At 36.7% G+C, this 19,875-nt stretch overlaps 1 protein-coding gene and 1 long non-coding RNA gene across 4 annotated transcripts in view; one reads left to right on the top strand and one right to left on the bottom strand.

Moving 5' to 3' along the window:
• The window catches only part of HECW2 (HECT, C2 and WW domain containing E3 ubiquitin protein ligase 2), a 386,375-nt gene extending 377,231 nt beyond the window's left edge, over positions 1 to 9,144 (top strand). For all 3 annotated transcript variants that reach the window (XM_015131908.3, XM_015131909.3, XM_077957331.1), the window contains one exon: positions 7,005 to 9,144. In XM_015131908.3, coding sequence (XP_014987394.1) covers positions 7,005 to 7,116 — 112 coding nt within the window. In that variant the 3' untranslated portion in view covers positions 7,117 to 9,144. The remainder of the gene's footprint in view (positions 1 to 7,004) is intronic.
• Positions 1 to 19,875, bottom strand: part of LOC144333440 (uncharacterized) — a 37,824-nt gene that overhangs the window by 8,575 nt on the left and 9,374 nt on the right. The gene's annotated exons all lie outside the window — the stretch shown is intronic.

The raw sequence follows: 19,875 nt of genomic DNA, 5'->3' as shown, positions 1-19,875 counted from the left end.
ATGACTTTGCTCCTAGCACTGAGCCCAGTGCTTAGCACATGTTCTCCATAAATATTGTTTTTAGTGAATTTGTAAACTTGAGAGATAACTTTGGACCACTCCAGATAAGAAATTCCAAAATCATAATCCAGACTTTCATATCTCTGTATCCATATCTGAAAAGTTGGGATAGAAATTAACATTTATATTACAAAGTTGTTTTGAAGATTAAATGAGATAACATGTGCAAAGTGCTTAGAATAAGGCCAAAACATCATTCAATACATTTATCCATTATTACTATTCTTCCTAATATGTAGCCTTCAGGGCTGGCCGGATACTTTACAGTCTTTAGGTGTGTGAGAAATGCGCCATATTCACCAGCGTATTTATATTTTGTTTGGACTTACAGGAGTTTCCATTCCTGGAACTGTCCTTAGTGGACTTTATTCTGTTGGGTTTAAATTATTACATTTGAAATGTATGTATCCTCTTTATCTTTCCCCAGAGGCGTTCACAAGTGAAGAAGGTACCTGCTCAGAATACATAGTTTGAAGAGTTTCTTCTGCTAGTTACCCCAGATACAGGAATTCCCCCTATAGGAACATTCCACTTTGTATTTACAGATCCAAGTGCACCTTAACCAAAGTGACCTAATGAGACTTTGGAATAAAACATTAATTAGTGAGCAGATTAATTCCCCTCACCTGCCTGTAGATACTCATCATGCCTTCACTAAGCGCCGAACCTTGTAGGAGATACACATTCACCTTAAGACACAGGGAGAGAAGCAATGGATATTTACATGAACCAACATCATTGGTCCCCAAATGGCATATGACGAATGAGTAGTTGGAGTAGCAAGCACCATAGAATTTCTTTCCATGAATTCACCTTTACCGAACACCTGGTGAAGGTCAGGGCATTGTGCTGTGCTGCCATAAGTTACACACATATTTGTACCCTGGTCTTAACAGGAATTTCTGCTCTAAACATCATGACCTAAGAAGGTATTCATGAGGATATTAGATAAATTATGAATATTTTTTAAATCCTAACAAGTTATACCATTAGTTGTGTTAATAAAGCTACCCAGGCTAACAAAACTATAACTGGATTCTTTTAACGGAATTCTATCACTGTTTGATTGGTAACTTTGGATTTCTCATGCTGATTTCAAGCCCTTGAATTCATCATCTGTCCCTCTACCCATATCTTATATTCCCTGCCTTATTTAAAGATACCTCTGCCAACCCACTTTTCTTCCTTTCATCCATGAAATAACTAGAAAAGGTCTTTGCAAGAACACACCTGGCTTCCTGATGTGACCGTGCCTCCCCATCTGGCCTCAGGTCCAGCCTTGGCTCCTGCCCCTTAGGCGCTTGCCCCTCTCAGGTTTCCTGATGATGCAATGTCATGCTTCCGGGCCATCTGCTGGGAACATCCTTCTCCTTGTTGTTGATTCAGAAAAAAGCCTGCACACCTACAAATCTTTCAAGCCTTGGCACAAATAGCGTCCTCTATGAACCTTCCTTGGCTCTGCTGAGCAGACTTGTAACTCATTGTATTACTAACTGTTTGTAGGCAGGGCCACTAATAGCCCGTCCTTGGGACTAATGAAACAAAGGTATCTCCTAGTCTTCTGGAGAAATGCAGCCCACAGCTAGTGCTCACAGTTTGGCAAGCAGAGCCAAAGGAAGGCTGAATTTCAGTTCCTACTTGCCCCAGAGCACAGGCTACACACTTTTTAGAGGGTCTGTTTGCCTGTATATCCTTGAGGACAGAAATCAGACTTTTCATCCTCATCTCTCAGGGGACAGCTGAATGCCTGGCATGGAGTATGTGCTTAGTAAGTATCCAGTGAGTGAAGAAATAAATGAAATATAATGCAAATTGGAAAATTAAGTACATTCACATACACAGAGAGAAATACATTAATCAACGAACCAATCTGTGGAAATGGAAATGTAACTGGTACTTTTGGCTCACTGGATTTGTCTAATTGACATATCTATCTGTAGGGAAAAAGAGAGGGTAAGCGTGTGACCTCCTGGTTAACATTTTTGAAGAATCCAGAAAGCACCAAGAGATCTATTAAGTCAGACCAGATGTCTGGAGAATTTTTAAATCTTCTTAATATTGATGTCAGCATGATTTCCCAAAGATGGGTTCAGAACTGCTCTCCTTGAGTGGTTCTGGCTGCATAGATTAAAATGAGGTAAACCCATTATAGCTTTAGTGTGGCTGACTTTGAAAGATTTGAAAAATGTTCTTTTATTGAGACTGAATAGCTGGATGCACTTTTGCTGCCAACATCAACACAGTCCAGGGCCCTCCTGTTATTTTCTGCTAGAGTTTTCTTAGGACATGGAATGGGGTGGGGGTGGGGGTGTGAAAAGCCTCCGAGGATTATGTGTTGCTTGCCTTTTTTTGTGTTTTTCCTGGTCTTGGCTCATAGAGCAAGTTCATGGTAAACATTGGGCAATTTATTTAACCACACTTTTCCTTAATTTCCTTATTAGCAATGCTGTCTTGTTTATAAGGAGTTTTGAAATTTTTGCAAGCACACAAAACACTGGTGCAGATAGCCAATGTAGATATCATATTGCTAATCCACTTGATGTCTCTCCAATTGTGGAGACCACCTGCATCAAACTCACTTGGCATGTTTATTAAAATGCATATTCCCCCAGGCCCAACCCAAACCTTCTGAATTAAAATCACAAGGGGTGCAACCAATAATCTCCATTGTAAAACAAGCTCCTGGAGTGATTTTGATACACTGTAAAGTATTCTTTTGAGTATTCGCCTTCTTCTGTTAAGCCTGAGATTGAACTAGAGGGTATAGTCACCTAAAAATCCCCTGGTATTTTTCAGGGTTTTCTGGATTGACCCAATCTCAGCCATTTTCCCCAGGGCTACTGCATATTGTGATTAAATTATTCGTTTAAAAAATATCTGAAGCTTTATTTTGCCAATCCTTGTCCTCAAAATGTAGACAATCTGGTAGGATGTTGAGGAATAACAGTTCATAGTCAGAGGTAGGATAAAATTAATACTCAGGCTTCCAAAAGTAAAAGAATAAAGCCAGTGAGCATTAATCTCCCTGCTTTCAGTTTAATGTTGGACTTTCCCTAGGAGACCCAGAACTGAGGTTCTGTTCTTGATTTGGCCACTGACTCAGCTCTGACCTTGGGAAAACCATTTAATCTTTCCACACAGTTTCCCTCCACAATATATGCTTTCTCCATCATCACAAAATATTTTCCAGAGGAACTGTTTAGTTTATTAGAAGGAAAGTTGTGTTATGGTAACCATATATTATGCAACCAGATGTAATTTATGAAGCAGCAATAGCTTTAGATTATGGATTGGTAATCATGATTATGTCTTATGACTGAAGAGGAACAAGAAAGGTTGTCTAGTCCTTCCCTTTGTGTTGAGAACTGGAAAGAGCATTCAGGCTTGTGGATTTACTGGATAAGCTTCAAGAGTACCTGCAAAGATACTACAGAAATGGCAAAGAGACATTCGAAGTTCCTGTTTGTCTACTCAGAAACCTGGAAGAATGAAAGAACTGCTGCCAACTCTTAGCTTTGTTTCACCACCTGCCCTGGATAGATGATACTACAGTATCACACTTAACATCACATTTGCCACCTTTTCTTGAACTGTTTCACCGCCTTGAGACCTGTTAATGGTTCTACTGATGCAAAACAAATTACCACAAATTTAGCAGTGTAAAACAACACATATTTATGATATCACTGTTTTCATGGAGCAGGCATCCAGGCACAGCTGAGCTGGGTCTTCTGCTCGTGGTCTCACAGGCTGAAATCAAGCTGTCAGTGGGGCTGCATTCTCATCTGAAGGACCAACTAGGGAAGAATCTGCTTCCAAGTTCCCTTGGGTCGTTGGCAGCATTCATTCTGTGCAGCTGTAGAATTCGTGGTAGCTTCCTTCTTCAAATTCAACAACAGTGAGAGTCTCTCTTGATTTCCATAAGAAGTCCTAAGGCTTTAAAAGATGAATGGACTTTGCACCCATTACAATAGCTATTATAAAACAAACAAACAAATGAGAAAAAAAACGAAATAAGTGTTGGTGAGGATGTAGAGAAATTGGAACCCTTGTGCACTGTTGATGGAAATGTAAAATGTTGCAGCCACTATGAAAAATGCAGTATGATGTTGCACTTCTGTGTATATCCCCCAAAAAATTGAAAAGAAGGACTTCAACAGATAATTGTACACTGATGTTCATAGGAGCATTATTTACAATAGCCAGATGGTAGGAAAAAAACTCCTTTTCATCGATGGATGAATGGATAAAGAAAATGTGATATATACATACAATGGAATATTATTCAGCCTTAAAAAGGAAGGAAATTCTGACCCATGCTACAACATGAACCTTAAAAATATTATGCTAAGTGAAATAACCCAGTCACAAAAGACAAATATTTTAAGATTCCACTTATATGAAGTACATAGGGCAGTGAAATTCGTAGAGACACAAAGTAGAATGGTGGTTTCCAGGGGCTAGAGGGAGAGGAAATGGGAGTTACTATTTAATGGATACAGATTTCAGTTTTGCAAAATGTAGAAGTTCTGAAGATGGACAGTGATGATGGTTGCAAAATAATGTAGGTGTACTAATGCCATGGTACTGTGCACTTAAATATAGTTAAAATGGTGAATGTTCTGTGTATTTTATCACAGTAAAAATATTGAAAAGTTAATCAGGCAAGAGAGATGAACGCGTAGATCACAAAACAGGAAATGTAAAAAGCAAGACGCGTGGGGGAAACATGCTCAACCTTATCGGTAACCAAAGAAATGAAAATTTCAAAATAGTATTGTGGTATCATCTGTTAGTCTAATGGGATAATAAATGTTATTTGTCTAACACACAAAGTTTGGCATATACTTATATTCAAAACATATTCCACTTTTCTGCTTCCTCCTCCCCTACCCCTGGAACAGAGCTAAATCTTTATGTAATATTTTTATTCCAATGTTTCACAGGTGATAGATTATAAACCACTCCTAGGACTCTATTTTAGTATACAAGTTGAGTTTTGACTTTTCTTGAGGCTCCATTTGGGTTCCAGGCTAAGGATATCAATTGCAATTCTGAAATGATTATTGTATCAAAAAAGGGTTTGCCTGCAAAGATTCAGTAGATGATTTCCACCAATATACCCCAGAGTTTATAGTACTAGGAGTGGGTGAGTCGGTACTATCTCTATACCCTGAAACTGATACAGTTTGAGTATCCCTAGTCAAAAAATTTTAAATCTAAAATGCTCCAAAATCCAAACTTTTTGAGTGCCGACATGATGCCACAAGTAGAAGATTTCACACCTGACCTCAAGTGACAGGGTGCAGTCAAAAACGCAGTCAAAACTTTGTTTCATGAACCAAATTATGTAAATGTTGTATAAAATTACTTTCAGTCTGTGTATGCAAGGTGTATATGAAACGTAAATGAATTTCATGTTTAGACTTGGGTCGCATTCCCCCAAAATATCTCATTATATATATGCAAATATTCCAAATTCCAAAGAAATCCGAAATCCAAAGCACTTCTGGTGACAAGTATTTTGGATAAGAAATACTCTATCTATATTCTTACAATCTAACAGATCCCCTTCACATTCCTGTTTTTAATAAGCCATGTGGCCATACACCTACTTTATTATCCTTTTATTATCTCATCGTTCTCATGGGTCATTACTCTTTGTGGCAATTCACTGAAGGCAATTAGAGTCAAATCTTGTTGATAGGAATGAAATGTAGCTAACAATACAACTATTATTAATTGGTCAAACACTACGAGCCAGTCATTCTGTTAAGCATGTTTCTGTTATTTCACTTAATCCTCACATCCTTCTGAGACAAGTTGTATAACCACCCTTTTAAAGGTGAGAAATAGGGGCTCAGAATTTTAATAACTCACTCCAAATCACACACTTGTTGGTAGAGCTAGAATCCAAACCCAAGTTATGTCCAACTGCAAATCTCTGGTCTTCCCACTACATTACACTGCATCCAGGAATATTAATTATATTTATTTCATAAGGAAAAGGGATTTATTAGAGTATAAGTATAAACATGCGACTTTGTAGAAATAGCCTGTTAATAATTATAGTTCCTAAAATTTCTTATTCATTCAGGAGTATTTTTTTAAGTCAAAGTTATGTAGGTCCCCCAAACAAGCTGTTGTACATTCAGAATAGAATGTTTCCTATTTCATGTCAAAAGTGCAGATTTGCTTCCTGATAAGATGTGCTATTTGGAGACTGTCTACTTTTTATTGTGATTCAGATGCAAATAACAGGAAAACATATTTTTTTCCTATCTTGGCAAAAGAAGTATTTCTAAAAAAGAACACTTAATGTAATGATTTAAATTGCTTATTTTGTTATTGTGTATTGGGAGAAAGCAAATTTTAATACAGAATTCAAAGAAGTAACAATGGCCTACTGACTTAGAAAAGTCCAGCCAGGGAATTTCCCAAGACTCTAAGCCATGAGGCGGACCCTCAGAGACACTGACTGCTCTTCCCTCTCCAAGAAAATGAAAAAATGCCTAACTTCAGAGTATTGAAGAGACACCCACGCATATGCCAACTCAAAATGAACTACTTTGCAAGGCCTTATGTCCATGTATTAGAAAAACAATCTAACATCAAAAGAGAAACTAAAACCAAACTTGTCTTTGTAATCCTTAGACCACTCAATAAATGGTCATTTATATGTAATATAGCTTTTAAATGTTGGTGAAATGTAAATAAAGTATTTTTTTTAATATCCTCTTTTCCTTAGAGAAATTCAGTTCTGAATTTTTAAGGTCAAAATGTTTTCAAAGATTTTTCAAAATGAGTGTGAAAATTGGCAACAAATAAATTTGAATGTGAAAGACAATCATACACACACAGACACACACACACACAGACACACCCCACACATTTTCATTTCACTCAGCCTGTTCTAAACTATGTGCTGTTTCTTGTGTTTTCAGAGCGCACACATGTTTTAACCGTCTGGATCTGCCCCCCTACCCATCCTTTTCCATGCTTTATGAGAAACTGTTGACAGCAGTTGAAGAAACCAGTACTTTTGGACTTGAGTGACCTGGAAGCAGAATGCCCATCTCTGTGGACAGGCAGTTTCAGAAGCTGCCTTCTAGAAGAATGACTGAACATTGGAAGTTTCAAGAGGATGCTTCCTTTAGGATAATGCTACGTGCTGTTGTTTTCCAGGAACAAGTGTTCTGTCACATTTGGGGACTGGAGATGAGTCCTCTTGGAAGGATTTGGGTGAGCTTGATGCCCAGGGAACAACCCAACCGTCTTTCAATCAACAGTTCTTGACTGCCAAACTTTTTCCATTTGTTATGTTCCAAGACAAAGATGAACCCATACATGATCAGCTCCACGGTAATTTTTAGGGACTCAGGAGAATCTTGAAACTTACCCTTGAACGTGGTTCAAGCCAAACTGGCAGCACTTGGCCCAATCTTCAAATTAGTGCAAGTTAAATAATATAATAAAAGTAAATATATTTCCTGAAAGTATATTCATTTAAGCCCTAAGTTATAACAGAATATTCATTTCTCACTTATGAGTGCCTGCATGGTGTGCACCATAGGTTTCCGCTTTCATGGGACATGAGTGAAAATGAAACCAAGTTAATATGAGGTACCTTTACAGATCTGCAATAAGATGGTCTGTGACAATGTATATGCAAGTGGTATGTGTGTAATTATGGCTAAAGACAAACCATTATTCAGTGAATTACTAATGACAGATTTTATGCTTTATAATGCATGAAAACAATTTTAAAATAACTAGCAATTAATCACAGCATATCAGGAAAAAGTACACAGTGAGTTCTGTTTATTTTTTGTAGGTTCATTATGTTTCTGTTCTTTAAGATGTATATAAGAACCTACCTATCATACTGTATGTATCACTCGTTCCATTTTCATGTTCCATGCATACTCGGGCATCATGCTAATATGTATCCTTTTAAGCACTCTCAAGGAAACAAAAGGGCCTTTTATTTTTATAAAGGTAAAAAAAAATCCCCCAAATATTTTGCACTGAATGTACCAAAGGTGAAAGGACATTACAATATGACTAACAGCAACTCCATCACTTGAGAAGTATAATAGAAAATAGCTTCTAAATCAAACTTCCTTCACAGTGCCGTGTCTACCACTACAAGGACTGTGCATCTAAGTAATAATTTTTTAAGATTCACTATATGTGATAGTATGATATGCATTTATTTAAAATGCATTAGACTCTCTTCCATCCATCAAATACTTTACAGGATGGCATTTAATACAGATATTTCGTATTTCCCCCACTGCTTTTTATTTGTACAGCATCATTAAACACTAAGCTCAGTTAAGGAGCCATCAGCAACACTGAAGAGATCAGTAATAAGAATTCCATTTTCCCTCATCAGTGAAGACATCACAAATTGAAACTCAGAACTATATTTCTAAGCCTGCATTTTCACTGATGCATAATTTTCTTATTAATATTAAGAAACAGTTTTTCTATGGCATCTCCAAAACTGCATGACATCACTAGTCTTACTTCTGCTTAATTTTATGAGAAGGTATTCTTCATTTTAATTGTTTTTGGGATTACTCCACATCTTTGTTTATTTCTTGACTAATCAGATTTTCAACAGAGTGAAGTTAAATTGGGGGTCATAAAAGCATTGGATTAACATATGGTTTGCCAGCCTATGGGTTTACAGGCATTGCCCAAACATTTCTTTGAGATCTATATTTATAAGCAGCCATGGAATTCCTATTATGGGATGTTGGCAATCTTACATTTTATAGAGGTCATATGCATAGTTTTCATAGGTGTTTTGTAAGAACTGATTGCTCTCCTGTGAGTTAAGCTATGTTTACTATTGGGACCCTCAAGAGGAATAGCACTTACGTTACACTCCTGCACCAAAGGCACGCACTGCAGTGTGAAGAAATGTTCTGAAAAAGGGTTATAGAAACCTGGAAATAAGAAAGGAAGAGCTCTCTGTATACTATAATTGGAAGAGAAAAAAAGAAAAAATTTTAACTGGAAATGTTAGTTTGTACTTATTGATCATGAATACAAGTATATATTTAATTTTGCAAACTGTTTTCACTTGTTTGTATTCTTTTCATGATAAGGAAAAGTAGTATAACACACTTTTTTTTAAGGTCACATCTTTGATGGTATATAAGATGTTTCAGGGCTGGCATTCTCTAAGCAGCAGATAAAGGTTGCATTTCTTTCAAAAATACATTCAAAGACCATGTTAGCATTCAGTTTGGTTTGAGACATTTAGTTATGATATTTCATATTATTAGGTAAAAGAGATTTGAAATAAAATGTATCTCCTTAATTATTTCTAACAAATCTATTTCTTTATTAAGGCATCCAACTTTTTCCCAAATAACAGTACACTTTAATGTATGTAGACATTCTTAATTAGTATAATCATCTAGTTTATACTGTTCTCAGATTCGGAATTATCAAAGATGTACTTAGCATATCAGAACACCATGCTAACTTATCTATTATTCTTTCTTAGTAAAACAAAACAGCCAGTAATAACTATATAAAATATTAAATAACATTTCCACAGAATAAATTAGACTTTCATATACTCTACAGTTAGAAATATCCATAAATATTTTCTTCTGGACTGTGAGCCCAGATCACTAGGCTTTCTGGTCTTGTTTTAAGTGATGCTCTTTATACTATAGAAGACACTCTTAATACATCATATATGTATGCAGAACGTCTCTTAGATGAGGGAACAAGCACATCACTGGCATTCCCTCTGTGCCAGTTTGATGTTTGCTTGACGATGGAGCTACAAGAGTCTAAATCTGCCCTTGAAAAGCTCAGTTCACAGTGGTGTAGAGTAGACCCCAAGGTTCAAAAAAGTGTTTTTAATAAAATTTGGTAAGTTCTACAATCAAGGAATGAAGAGAGAAGATAACAGCTTTTTCCACCTGGGAGATTCAATAATGGCTTCATATATAGATGATAGTGTGGCTAAAAAAAAATTATATCAATGCTGTTTCTATTGGGAAGTAATGGCAAGTAATAGTGTGTCAATACTGGTCAAGTGTTGAAGCCAGGATGCACTTACACAACGAGAGTGTAAAGTGTGTAGGGAGCTGATCTGTGAAGGAGCAACTCAAGGATTTTCAAATTATCAACGAAATGCCAAAATTAAGTCAGGTTGTTTCCCTTCATCTATTCTACAATGTACCATTGATTTTCAGTGTGAAAAATCCCAATGCCTGAGCCCAAACCACTTCTGGGGTCAAAACATTTTTCTTGTGCACAAAATGAATGGATCTTGGTCAAAGAAGTATGATCCCAATTTTCTAGCATATATTGTGTTTATAATTTAGCAGAAATTCTGCAATAAATAAAGGAAAATCTGTTTTACCTGTGCAACAATCAGAAATGGTAAAAATGCATTCAAGTGTTTGAAAGTAATGGTAGAATATGCTTGCATAGTGCTTTATAGTTTCAAAGTGCTTTCAGGTACATCGTCCATTTAGCTCCTCACGCACTTTGTAGGGTACAAGCATCATGTTCCATCTGGGTTGAGGCTGATTTTCATGGATGGCTTGTGGCATCAGTTTCATTACTTCATAGTCACAATTCTGTGTTTCATCTTGAGAAATGTGGAGACTAATGTTTGTACAGTATATTCCACATTCAGTGAGGTTTCCAAGATGCTTCCTCCAAACTCTCACTTTCTTAAACAGACACATTTAAAATGTGACACCTTCTGTATAGTCCATGAAGAAATTAGTATATTCATGGAAAAAATTTCCCCATAGACTTATTTGCATTTCATGACTTGACATGAGAAATTTAAAAAACAGAAGGCAAAATGTTACTGCTTTTGATGGATTTATACAGAATAGTCGTTTACTTTTCTCAAGTATTATTTGGAAACAAGATAATGGAAAACACTAATCAGAAGCCTTATTTTATTTTTTAATTTTTAATAGGGATGGATCTAGTAAGCCCTGATAGCTGAATTCCAGTGATATCCAAGAAGGATCCACTGCAACTTCTCTTTTCCTCCCATCCTCCTCACATTCATCCTAGTGACTTTTTTCCTGACTTTCTACACAAATTTTATTTATGATTTGACCACTTCTAACAAGGCAAATATCTTATAATGAAGATGGGAGTCTGTTCAATTTAGCCTTATTCAGGAAACTCCGTATTTATGTGAAATGATGCAATGCCATTATTAAGAGGTATCTGTAACCCTGCATAATAAAGACATGCATAAGAAGAATGTGGTCTAATCTCCAAACTGAGTCTGAGTTTCAGGGTCTTTTGCTTTTTTGTTTGTTTGTTTGTTTGAGACGGTCTGGCTCTGTCACCTAGGCTGGAGTGCAGTGGCACAACGTAAGCTCACTGTAACCTCCACCTCCCAGGCTCAAGCGATCCTCCCACCTCAGCCTCCTGAGTAACTGGGACTGCAGGCGCACACCACCACACCCAGCTAATTTTTGTATTTTTGTAGAGACAAGGTCTCAGTATGTTGCCCAGGCTGGTCTCAAACTCCTGAGCTCAAGTGATCCACCAGCCTTGGCCTCTCAAAGTGCTAGGAGTAATTACAGGTGTGAGCCACCGTGCTGGCAGTTGTTTTCGTTTGTTTTGTTTGTTTATTTGTGATAAGGTCTGGCTGTCACACATGCTGGAGTGCAGTGGCATGATCTTGGCTCACTGCAACCTCCGCCTCCCAGGCTCAAGCCAGCCTCCCACCTCTGCCTCCAAGTAGCTGGGCCTACAGGCATGCACCACCATGCCCAGCTAATATTTTTGTATTTTTTGTAGACATAGGGTTTTGCCACATTGCCCAGGCTGGTCTTGAACTCCTGAGCTCAAGCAGTCCTCCCACCTTGGCCTCCCAAAGTGCTGGGATTACAGACATGAGCCACTGGGCCTTGCTGTTTTATCTGCTTTCTGATTTAGTCGGTGAGGGACAGCACTCTGGACCTTAGCCATTTTACTTCCATCTTACCGTAGTGAGTTTAATGAGAATGTCACTTTTAGACTGTAATTTTCCAAAACTTAGTTCCTTTCTGTTCATTTGTGTTTTCTAAATTAATTTGTTTGTCTAGTATGGATGCAAAGGAATGCCAAAGACATTAAAGCTTTCTGAATTGTGGCTTAAGGCCAGCTGCTGCCCACTGAAAAGGTGATAAAAATAAAAAGGAAAGAGGAGTCCAGCAGTTGTGCCGCCCCCCAAGAATGTAATGCTAATTACTGATCAACTGTCAAGATTCAGAGTGGTAACTCCATTCCAAGGAGCTGGCAGGAAGGAGGGGCGTGTGTGTGCTGTCCATATCATAGCCATCCGGGCCAGAAGGAGCAAAAGGATGGTTAGGACAGGAGTGCAGCGGAGGGAAAGTTAAAACAACGATGGACGGATCATCTCAGGGCTTGCTGGTGGGGGTAGGAACATACTTCAATCTGGTTTCTGGCTGAGAAGAAGAAAGCTATGCTCCCCGATGAAAGCACAGTTTGATCTACTTGATGGGAAATACTCTCATTTTATAGCTTCAGTAATTTAACATTTTCTGTATTGCAAAATGGAATTTAGTCCCATAGTATTAAAGCTAACCACAGCTTAATCAGGAGATTCAACAATTTAGCATGAAATTATGTTGTGGATTTTTTTTCATTTAAGAATTATTGTTACTATTATTGAACACCATGTATGAAATAAAAGAAAGCGTGCTTTTACTTCATTATACTTGTTTTTTTAGCAGACATCCCTTGACGTTAGAGTAGCATTTGAGACATTTTCATGATTTTTAAAGATAAATGCTCTCTGTTAATCTGGAAAGCGAAATCCTGAGAGTGAGATTGCAAATGGAGACTGAATCAGTGTTTCCAAGTCAGGAAGTTAAGACCGAAAATACATTTGCTTAGATTTTATCTGCAAAGTCGCTTATTTGGCTTTCATAATTGAACAGCTCAGCAGAATAAGATGGCCCTGGTTGTATGGTTTCTGGGGAACACAGGAAAATTAAACTTATGTATGTGATTTTTATGTCTAGTGCCCTTGGGCAGGTGATATCTTTCTGTCCGACTTTTAAGATATTACAACCTGAGGAGTGTGGATAGCCATGTTGTGTGATTCAAACTGAATCAGCTCTTACTGATGCAGGTAGGGAACCATCAGTCAACTTCTGATTACTATCACCTTCGTAAAAAAGAATGGATGATGTTCAAGAATTATCTTGGAAGGATTAACCAGAAATTAACACAGAATGGGATGTTGTTTTAGGACCCTAATGCTCTAAAAGATGTAATTACAACCTATTTTTCTTTATATGATAGCATAAGTAAAATTTGGGGCTGTTAATATGTTGGAAAGTGCTTAAAATTACATGTATTTATAATAGGGATGCAGGCATTCCAAAATAAATGAATAAAAATACATGCATCTCTCTCGCCTCTTACTGAAAGTATTAATCTAATTTTATAATAATGATTACTTTTTAATATTAAGGCTCTGTAAAAAAATTATTTCTAAGATTTCAGTAGAACACAGGTGGTGTATTTTTTTTAATCTTTTAATTTCTCTTCACCAACCTCAGTCATTACGTTCACCACACAGTGTGTCACAGTTAATAGTGGTATTTCAGTTTTTGCATTGATTTAAGCTTCATATTTATTTAATGTGACTGTTAATGGAGAATAATAATGGGAGATGCTTGCTGTTAGCATTAGGGTTATACAGCTCTCCACCTTATATGTAATTTTTTTTTCAAAGTAAATCAGGCAGATTGTTGACATCCTAGAAATGGTATCTGGGTGGTACTATATGGGGCCTAGGACTCTAAACTGGGACTAGTTGTTTATTTTCTGGGAAGTCTGTATTCTTATTCTCAACTGAACCCCTGACTCTTTTGTTGTATTTTTTATGATTCCGAAATGCTTTGAGGGAAAGATATTTTAATGTGTACAATTTGTTTTATTTTCATACTGATCTCTATTTTTGTTTAAAACCATGTTGCATCATGAAATCACTTAATCCAAAATAAATCTTCTTTAAGAAAAATAGGTTATGACTTTTCTGTAATACTTTTGGGGAGGGAAAACTCAGAAGGGAGGAGAATAGAAGTAGAGATAAAGATTTCATGGCGTTAGTTTGCAGCTCTATAAATATGGGAAGTTCTGTTTTCATAGTATTTACAATATTGTGTTTATTTTTATTTATATTTTTATTATTGATTAATAACATATTTGTTTATATTGTTTGGAATCTATTATGTTTATCCCTACAAGAATATTTTACTATTTGATGGGCTGTTAATGTTAAAGGAATGAATTATAACACAAATCATAATTCCTTAACTCACATGGGTTGAGACTATTTGTTAAGCCATCTTAATTGAATGTTTAATTTATAAACACATATGCACACCACTGCTGCCACCACCATTACCACGCACATCAATTTAATCTAGGGGTTGCATGTGCATATGCCTACAGGGACCAGATAGGTATTTAACGAGTGAAATTGGCTAGGTGGAAGCAACACAGAGTGGTAGGGCTTACCTAAAGGGACATTCTAATATTTTGCTCCAGCAAATCCTAGCCACATGAAATTCCAGTCTAGTGTTAAAAGATCTGATATATCAAGGGAAAGCCACAAACTCAAATTTTTGTGTGCTATTTCCAGATCTTTTTAGAACTGAGTGGATCAAACCAAATATATCTACAGATTGATTTGCCCTGCACGTCACCAGTTTGGAACCCTTGTTTTAATGGATAACATTATCTTTTATATTTAGTTGACTAGTGGTGTAAATTGACCAGATACATAAAATGTTACTAAAACACGGCAGTTAATAAAAAGAGATGGGGAAGGGAGAAAGGTGCATATATATATATGGCCATATATATGTGTATATATACACACACAAACTATGAGGACAGTCAATCACTAAGGGATGCCCTTAAAAATGTATTTACCAATTCATGTTAATTTTTATGAATTAACTTGTGAAAACCAACTTGTGTTCATTCATATGAGTTAAGAGGAGCCCTGTCAAGATTTCATGGAATACATGTGTCATTAAGCTTCTTATTACATATTCTACACTAGAAATGAATTTCGTATGTCACATGAGAGCGTTTAAAGCAGAAGATTCATCTGCTATCACTGACTGAAGTCTGACATTGTTATTGAAGGGAGAAGAGCAAGATACTGATTCACAGCACTGACTTCCTGGTTTTTGTGCCATGACATCTCTCTATATCCTTTGACCTCAATGTGTTTTTAGAATGATAAATATATCTGCCTTCATGATTTCCTTTAATCCTGAACCCCATTTAATTAGTGAGAGTTTAGTAATAAATAATAATGGATAATTCCCACTATCTGCCATCCCAGGAAGTCTTTCATACTGTTCTTTATTTCATACTTAAACCAGTTAAAGACATTCTGGTTTAAGTATGAAGTTAAGTTTAAGTACGAAGTTGAAGTATCTTCATACTTTTCTCCTTTTCTTGCTCAAAAATGTTTAACCATTAATTACCTTTTTTTTTCCTTCTAAATAAGATACCTCATTTGTCAACCAAAGTAAACTTTGGAATCATAAGAATAAAGAAATGAGAATATCTGATAAAGATATAATGTTTACCTTGATACACATGAGTTTCACGCACTTTATTTGTCCTATTATTTTCAAATCCTTGTATGGGTAGATGCTTCCAAAAGATGTTTAATCACTGGTTTTTCATTTAGACAGGAAAAACTAGGGGCCAGGAGCAGTGGCTCACTCCTGTAATCCCAGCTCTTTGGGAGGCCGAGGCAGCTGGATCGCCTGAGGTCAGGAGTTCGAGACCAGCCTGGCCAGCATAGTGAAACCCCATCTCTACTAAAAATAGAAAAATTGGCTGGGTGTGGTGGCTGGCGCCTGTAATCCCAGCTACTCGGGAGGCTGAGGCAGGAGAATCACTTGAACCCAGGAGGCAGAGGTTGCAGTGAGCCGAGATGGTGCCACTGCACTCCAACCTGGGCAATAAAGAGTAAAACTCCATCTCAAAAAAAAAAAAAAAAAAAAAAAAAGCTAGAACTTTTCCAAAGTATAAATTATTGGAACAATATATATTTTCTGACAATTTATAATGTGATTAAATACCACCCTTGCTACACAGAATACCACCCCTTGGCTAGTATAATAATTCGTATCTAGGTTGGTTTTCATTTGACATGGAAAATGGACCCAAGTCCAAATTCTTGAACCTCGTCAACACATCCCTCTCCCTGCTCCTGCCCCCAAATTAAATTCCTGATTTCATAGCCAAGTAAAGACCTACTTTTTACTACTATGAGGCTTTTGTCCCAACATCCAAATTAATCTCTTTAGAATTGAATTAAACCATATGAAGTACATCTTTTAAGTATAAGTAGACTAAGGTCTAAGAAGACTGAATGCTTTACAATGAATGTTTGTGTCCCCTCAAAATCTGTATGTTAAAACCTAATTTCTAATGTGATAGTGTTTAGAGATGGGGCCTTTGAGAGGTGACTAGGTCCTGAAGGTGGAACTCTCATGAATGGGATTAGTACCCTCATAAAAGAAACCCCATAGATTCCTTCTGCCATGTGAAAACACAGTGAAAAGACAGCAATCTAAGAACCAGGAAGCCAGCCCTTACCAGACTCCAAATCTGCCAGAGCCTTGATCTTGAACTGCAGGACTGTAAGAGATAAATTTATGTTGTTTATAAACTCCCCAGTCTCTGGTATTCTGTTATAGCAGTTCACATAGACCAAGGCCCAAAAGAGGCCAAGAGGCTGCTTGTTTTTTCCTAAACCCCACATTCACAGCTTGACTTTCTACATCTTATTTCAAGGGAAGGGCAAATTCCAGAAAGAGAAAGCCAGCATATAATGAGAAGTAGGATAATATATTTTCTAATACTTAAAGCAGCTGTGGTCCAGATTGCCCACTTCAGGTCTTCCTGGGGCAAAGGAACCCTGAATGAAAAGAATCCAGGTCCTTCTGATGGGTCCAGAAAAATGGGGGTGGGGGGCCCAGAAGAGATGGTCAGACTTGCCTAAGGATGGGCAGCTTCCCTGCACTCCCGCCTCATGGCCTAGAAATTCAAGAGAAATCTGAAGTGATCAAATCCCCAAGAACACAACTCTGGATTCTTGAACCTGTCCTAACTAGAACAGTGCTTCTCCTCTGGGAGGAAGTGAGGGAGAATGAAGAGGAGCCATACATTTCCCTTAGGGGCCAATTCTAGTCTTGAATGGTTGGCTTTCCAGAACAAAACAAGCCATTTTTAACTGTTAGCTAAAGATTATTAACCAATTAGTGCTAATTTACTATTACTCCATATCAGCATTTCTTAAACTTTGATCAAATCACCAATAATAATAAAGGACCCTTCAAATATGAACAGGTAGCTAGCTCCACCAATATAAAATTATTCGTGTTTCATTTATTTTTAGGTAAATTTAAATTTTTCATATGTCAAACTTGGTTTCAATCTGAAAATAGAATTTTACCCTTTTAGCTTTAATAACAATTTGTTATTATTAAGTAACCCTAAGTATTAAAGACATTGGATGATACGCTAAGATACTACTTTGATTTTGCCTTTTCCTTGACTTGCTGCTTTGTACCCTGAGATGTGTGTACCACTGGTTTGAAAAGCAATGTATATATCATGAGTCTCTTCTCACACTATAGTACTGATAATTTGGAGCGAAAATGTTTGGGTTTGTTTTGCTCTCATCTGCAATTAGCCTGTCTGTTATGTCACTCATAATAATGTTTAAGGAGGAATGAAGATAACAGGCTGCCTGAAACTTAGAACCAAGCAGGAATACCAATAATGTGTTGGCTGGAGTGTATGTACCTATCTTTTTCATCCTGCCGCAGAGTTTAGGTGTGGTAATGGTTGTACAAGTGCACGTTAGCAAATGTTTTCTAACTGACTTTGAACCTGTCCTTAGCTAAGCCTTTTTTACTTAAGACATAAAATCGTATATCAAAATTAGCCCTACTCCTTGGAGAAATGACCGCTTCTAGGAAACACACAAGGTAAGCCTAGAGCATCTTGTAGTGCTAGAAAATGAAGTAATTTTTAAAAATAACACCAAAAACCACCATGAAAGTCCATCAAAGGGAAGTGAGGAGCTAACTAAAAGAGCTCCAGTGGCCAAAGCTGGAACAGTTTGGACAACAAAATAAAGTAGTATAAAATAACTAAGTTCATACTGATAAATAATTGATTGAATAATTAACAAATGAAGAGACAAATCTGGGCAGAAGAATTCCAAATAATTTATGTAGATACTCCACTCTTAAGTGGGGGCTACCCATACTGACTTCTTTCCAAAGAGTACAGCAAACGAAGGAGGAAAGGGGAGAAAAGTTACTTTACGGTGAAGAAACCTGAGAAACACTACCTCAGCCAAGATGCTTAAGTTCAACATCAACAGTTATAAATTACGTGAATAGTGTGTGCCTTTGATATGATGTGATAAAAATGACACTTTATCTCTGTGGTCTTTCTTCCCAAAATACATAATCCCAATCTAACCACGGGAAAATCATCAGACAATCTCTAATAGAGGGACAGTCTACAAAATATCTCCCCAGTGCTCTTCAAAGCTGTCAAAGTCATCAAAACCAAGAAAAGTGTGAAAAATGATCACAGCCAAGAGGAGTCTAATGAGATATGATGACTAAGTGGAATGTGGTGTCCTGGATAGGATCCTAGAACAGAAAGATAACACTGGGTAAATACAAAAGAAATTTGAATAATGTATGGACTTTAGTTAATAAAAATGTATTGATTTCTTAATCATAACTATTGTACCATACTAATGTAAGATGTTGGCAAGGGAAACTGGTGTGAGGTATATAGAAACTCTCTCCTATTTTCTCAATTTTTCTATAAATCTAAAACAATTTTTAAAAATTAAAGTATTTAAAATTTAATAGCTAATTTTAAAATTAGCCCTAAAAGCAGAATATGTAACACAGCCCCCCAAATCAATTCATTAATGGTTCTTTACTCATAGGGTAACCAGAGGCCAATCTTTAACTGCAACCAAATAGCAACTATTAACAATGAGCACAGACAACTGCATAAACACCAAGAAATGAGAAGAATATGAGGAAGCATTGCTGGTTCAGTGGCAGAATTCTTGCCTCCCACGCAATGGGAAGAATATTTGCTTGATAGGTAAGCAATGTTTTCATCCTAAGCAATATAATTGTGTTATAGATATTAAATCTGATATTTTGTATTAAAAGTTTTTTTAAATAAAGAAGGAGGAGGAGGAGGAAGAAGAAGGAGGAGGAGGAGGAAAGAAGAAAGAAAGAAGAAAGAAGGAAGAAAAGAAAGAAGGAAGAAGGAGGAAGAAGAAGAAGAAAAGAGAATTATTGGTTACAGAGAAATACTTCAGTGACAGAATCCACCTAATAAAGTGAATAAAGTGCCAGAGACTTGGAAACCAGCTACTATGGTGCCATGCCTAGAAATGTTCTGGATTAGCTAACTCATTACACAAATGGGTGTGCAGAAATCTAAAGAAGCAGTTTCACACTAAGTAGTCAACTAAATTCATCATTCAAGCCACACATGACACTGTTTGTCAAGTAATCGATAATACATCTATTTCTCTTTTTACTTCTTAGAGTAATACCTTCACTTATCTTCTATTGCCAATAACTAAATTATTCCACATAAAAGGCTTTTACAGCTTATTATAACTCTCTAAGTGTGAAAAACCTAAACATTTTAACTCTTCTTATGGGCATCTTTTAAAAGATATACAAATTTCTATGATCTTAA

The sequence above is a fragment of the Macaca mulatta genome, chromosome 12, assembly GCF_049350105.2.
Source record: "Macaca mulatta isolate MMU2019108-1 chromosome 12, T2T-MMU8v2.0, whole genome shotgun sequence".
NCBI classification, from domain to species: domain Eukaryota; kingdom Metazoa; phylum Chordata; class Mammalia; order Primates; family Cercopithecidae; genus Macaca; species Macaca mulatta.
The sequence above is the reverse complement of the archived record's forward strand: the minus strand, read 5'-3'. Positions and strand labels throughout refer to the sequence as shown.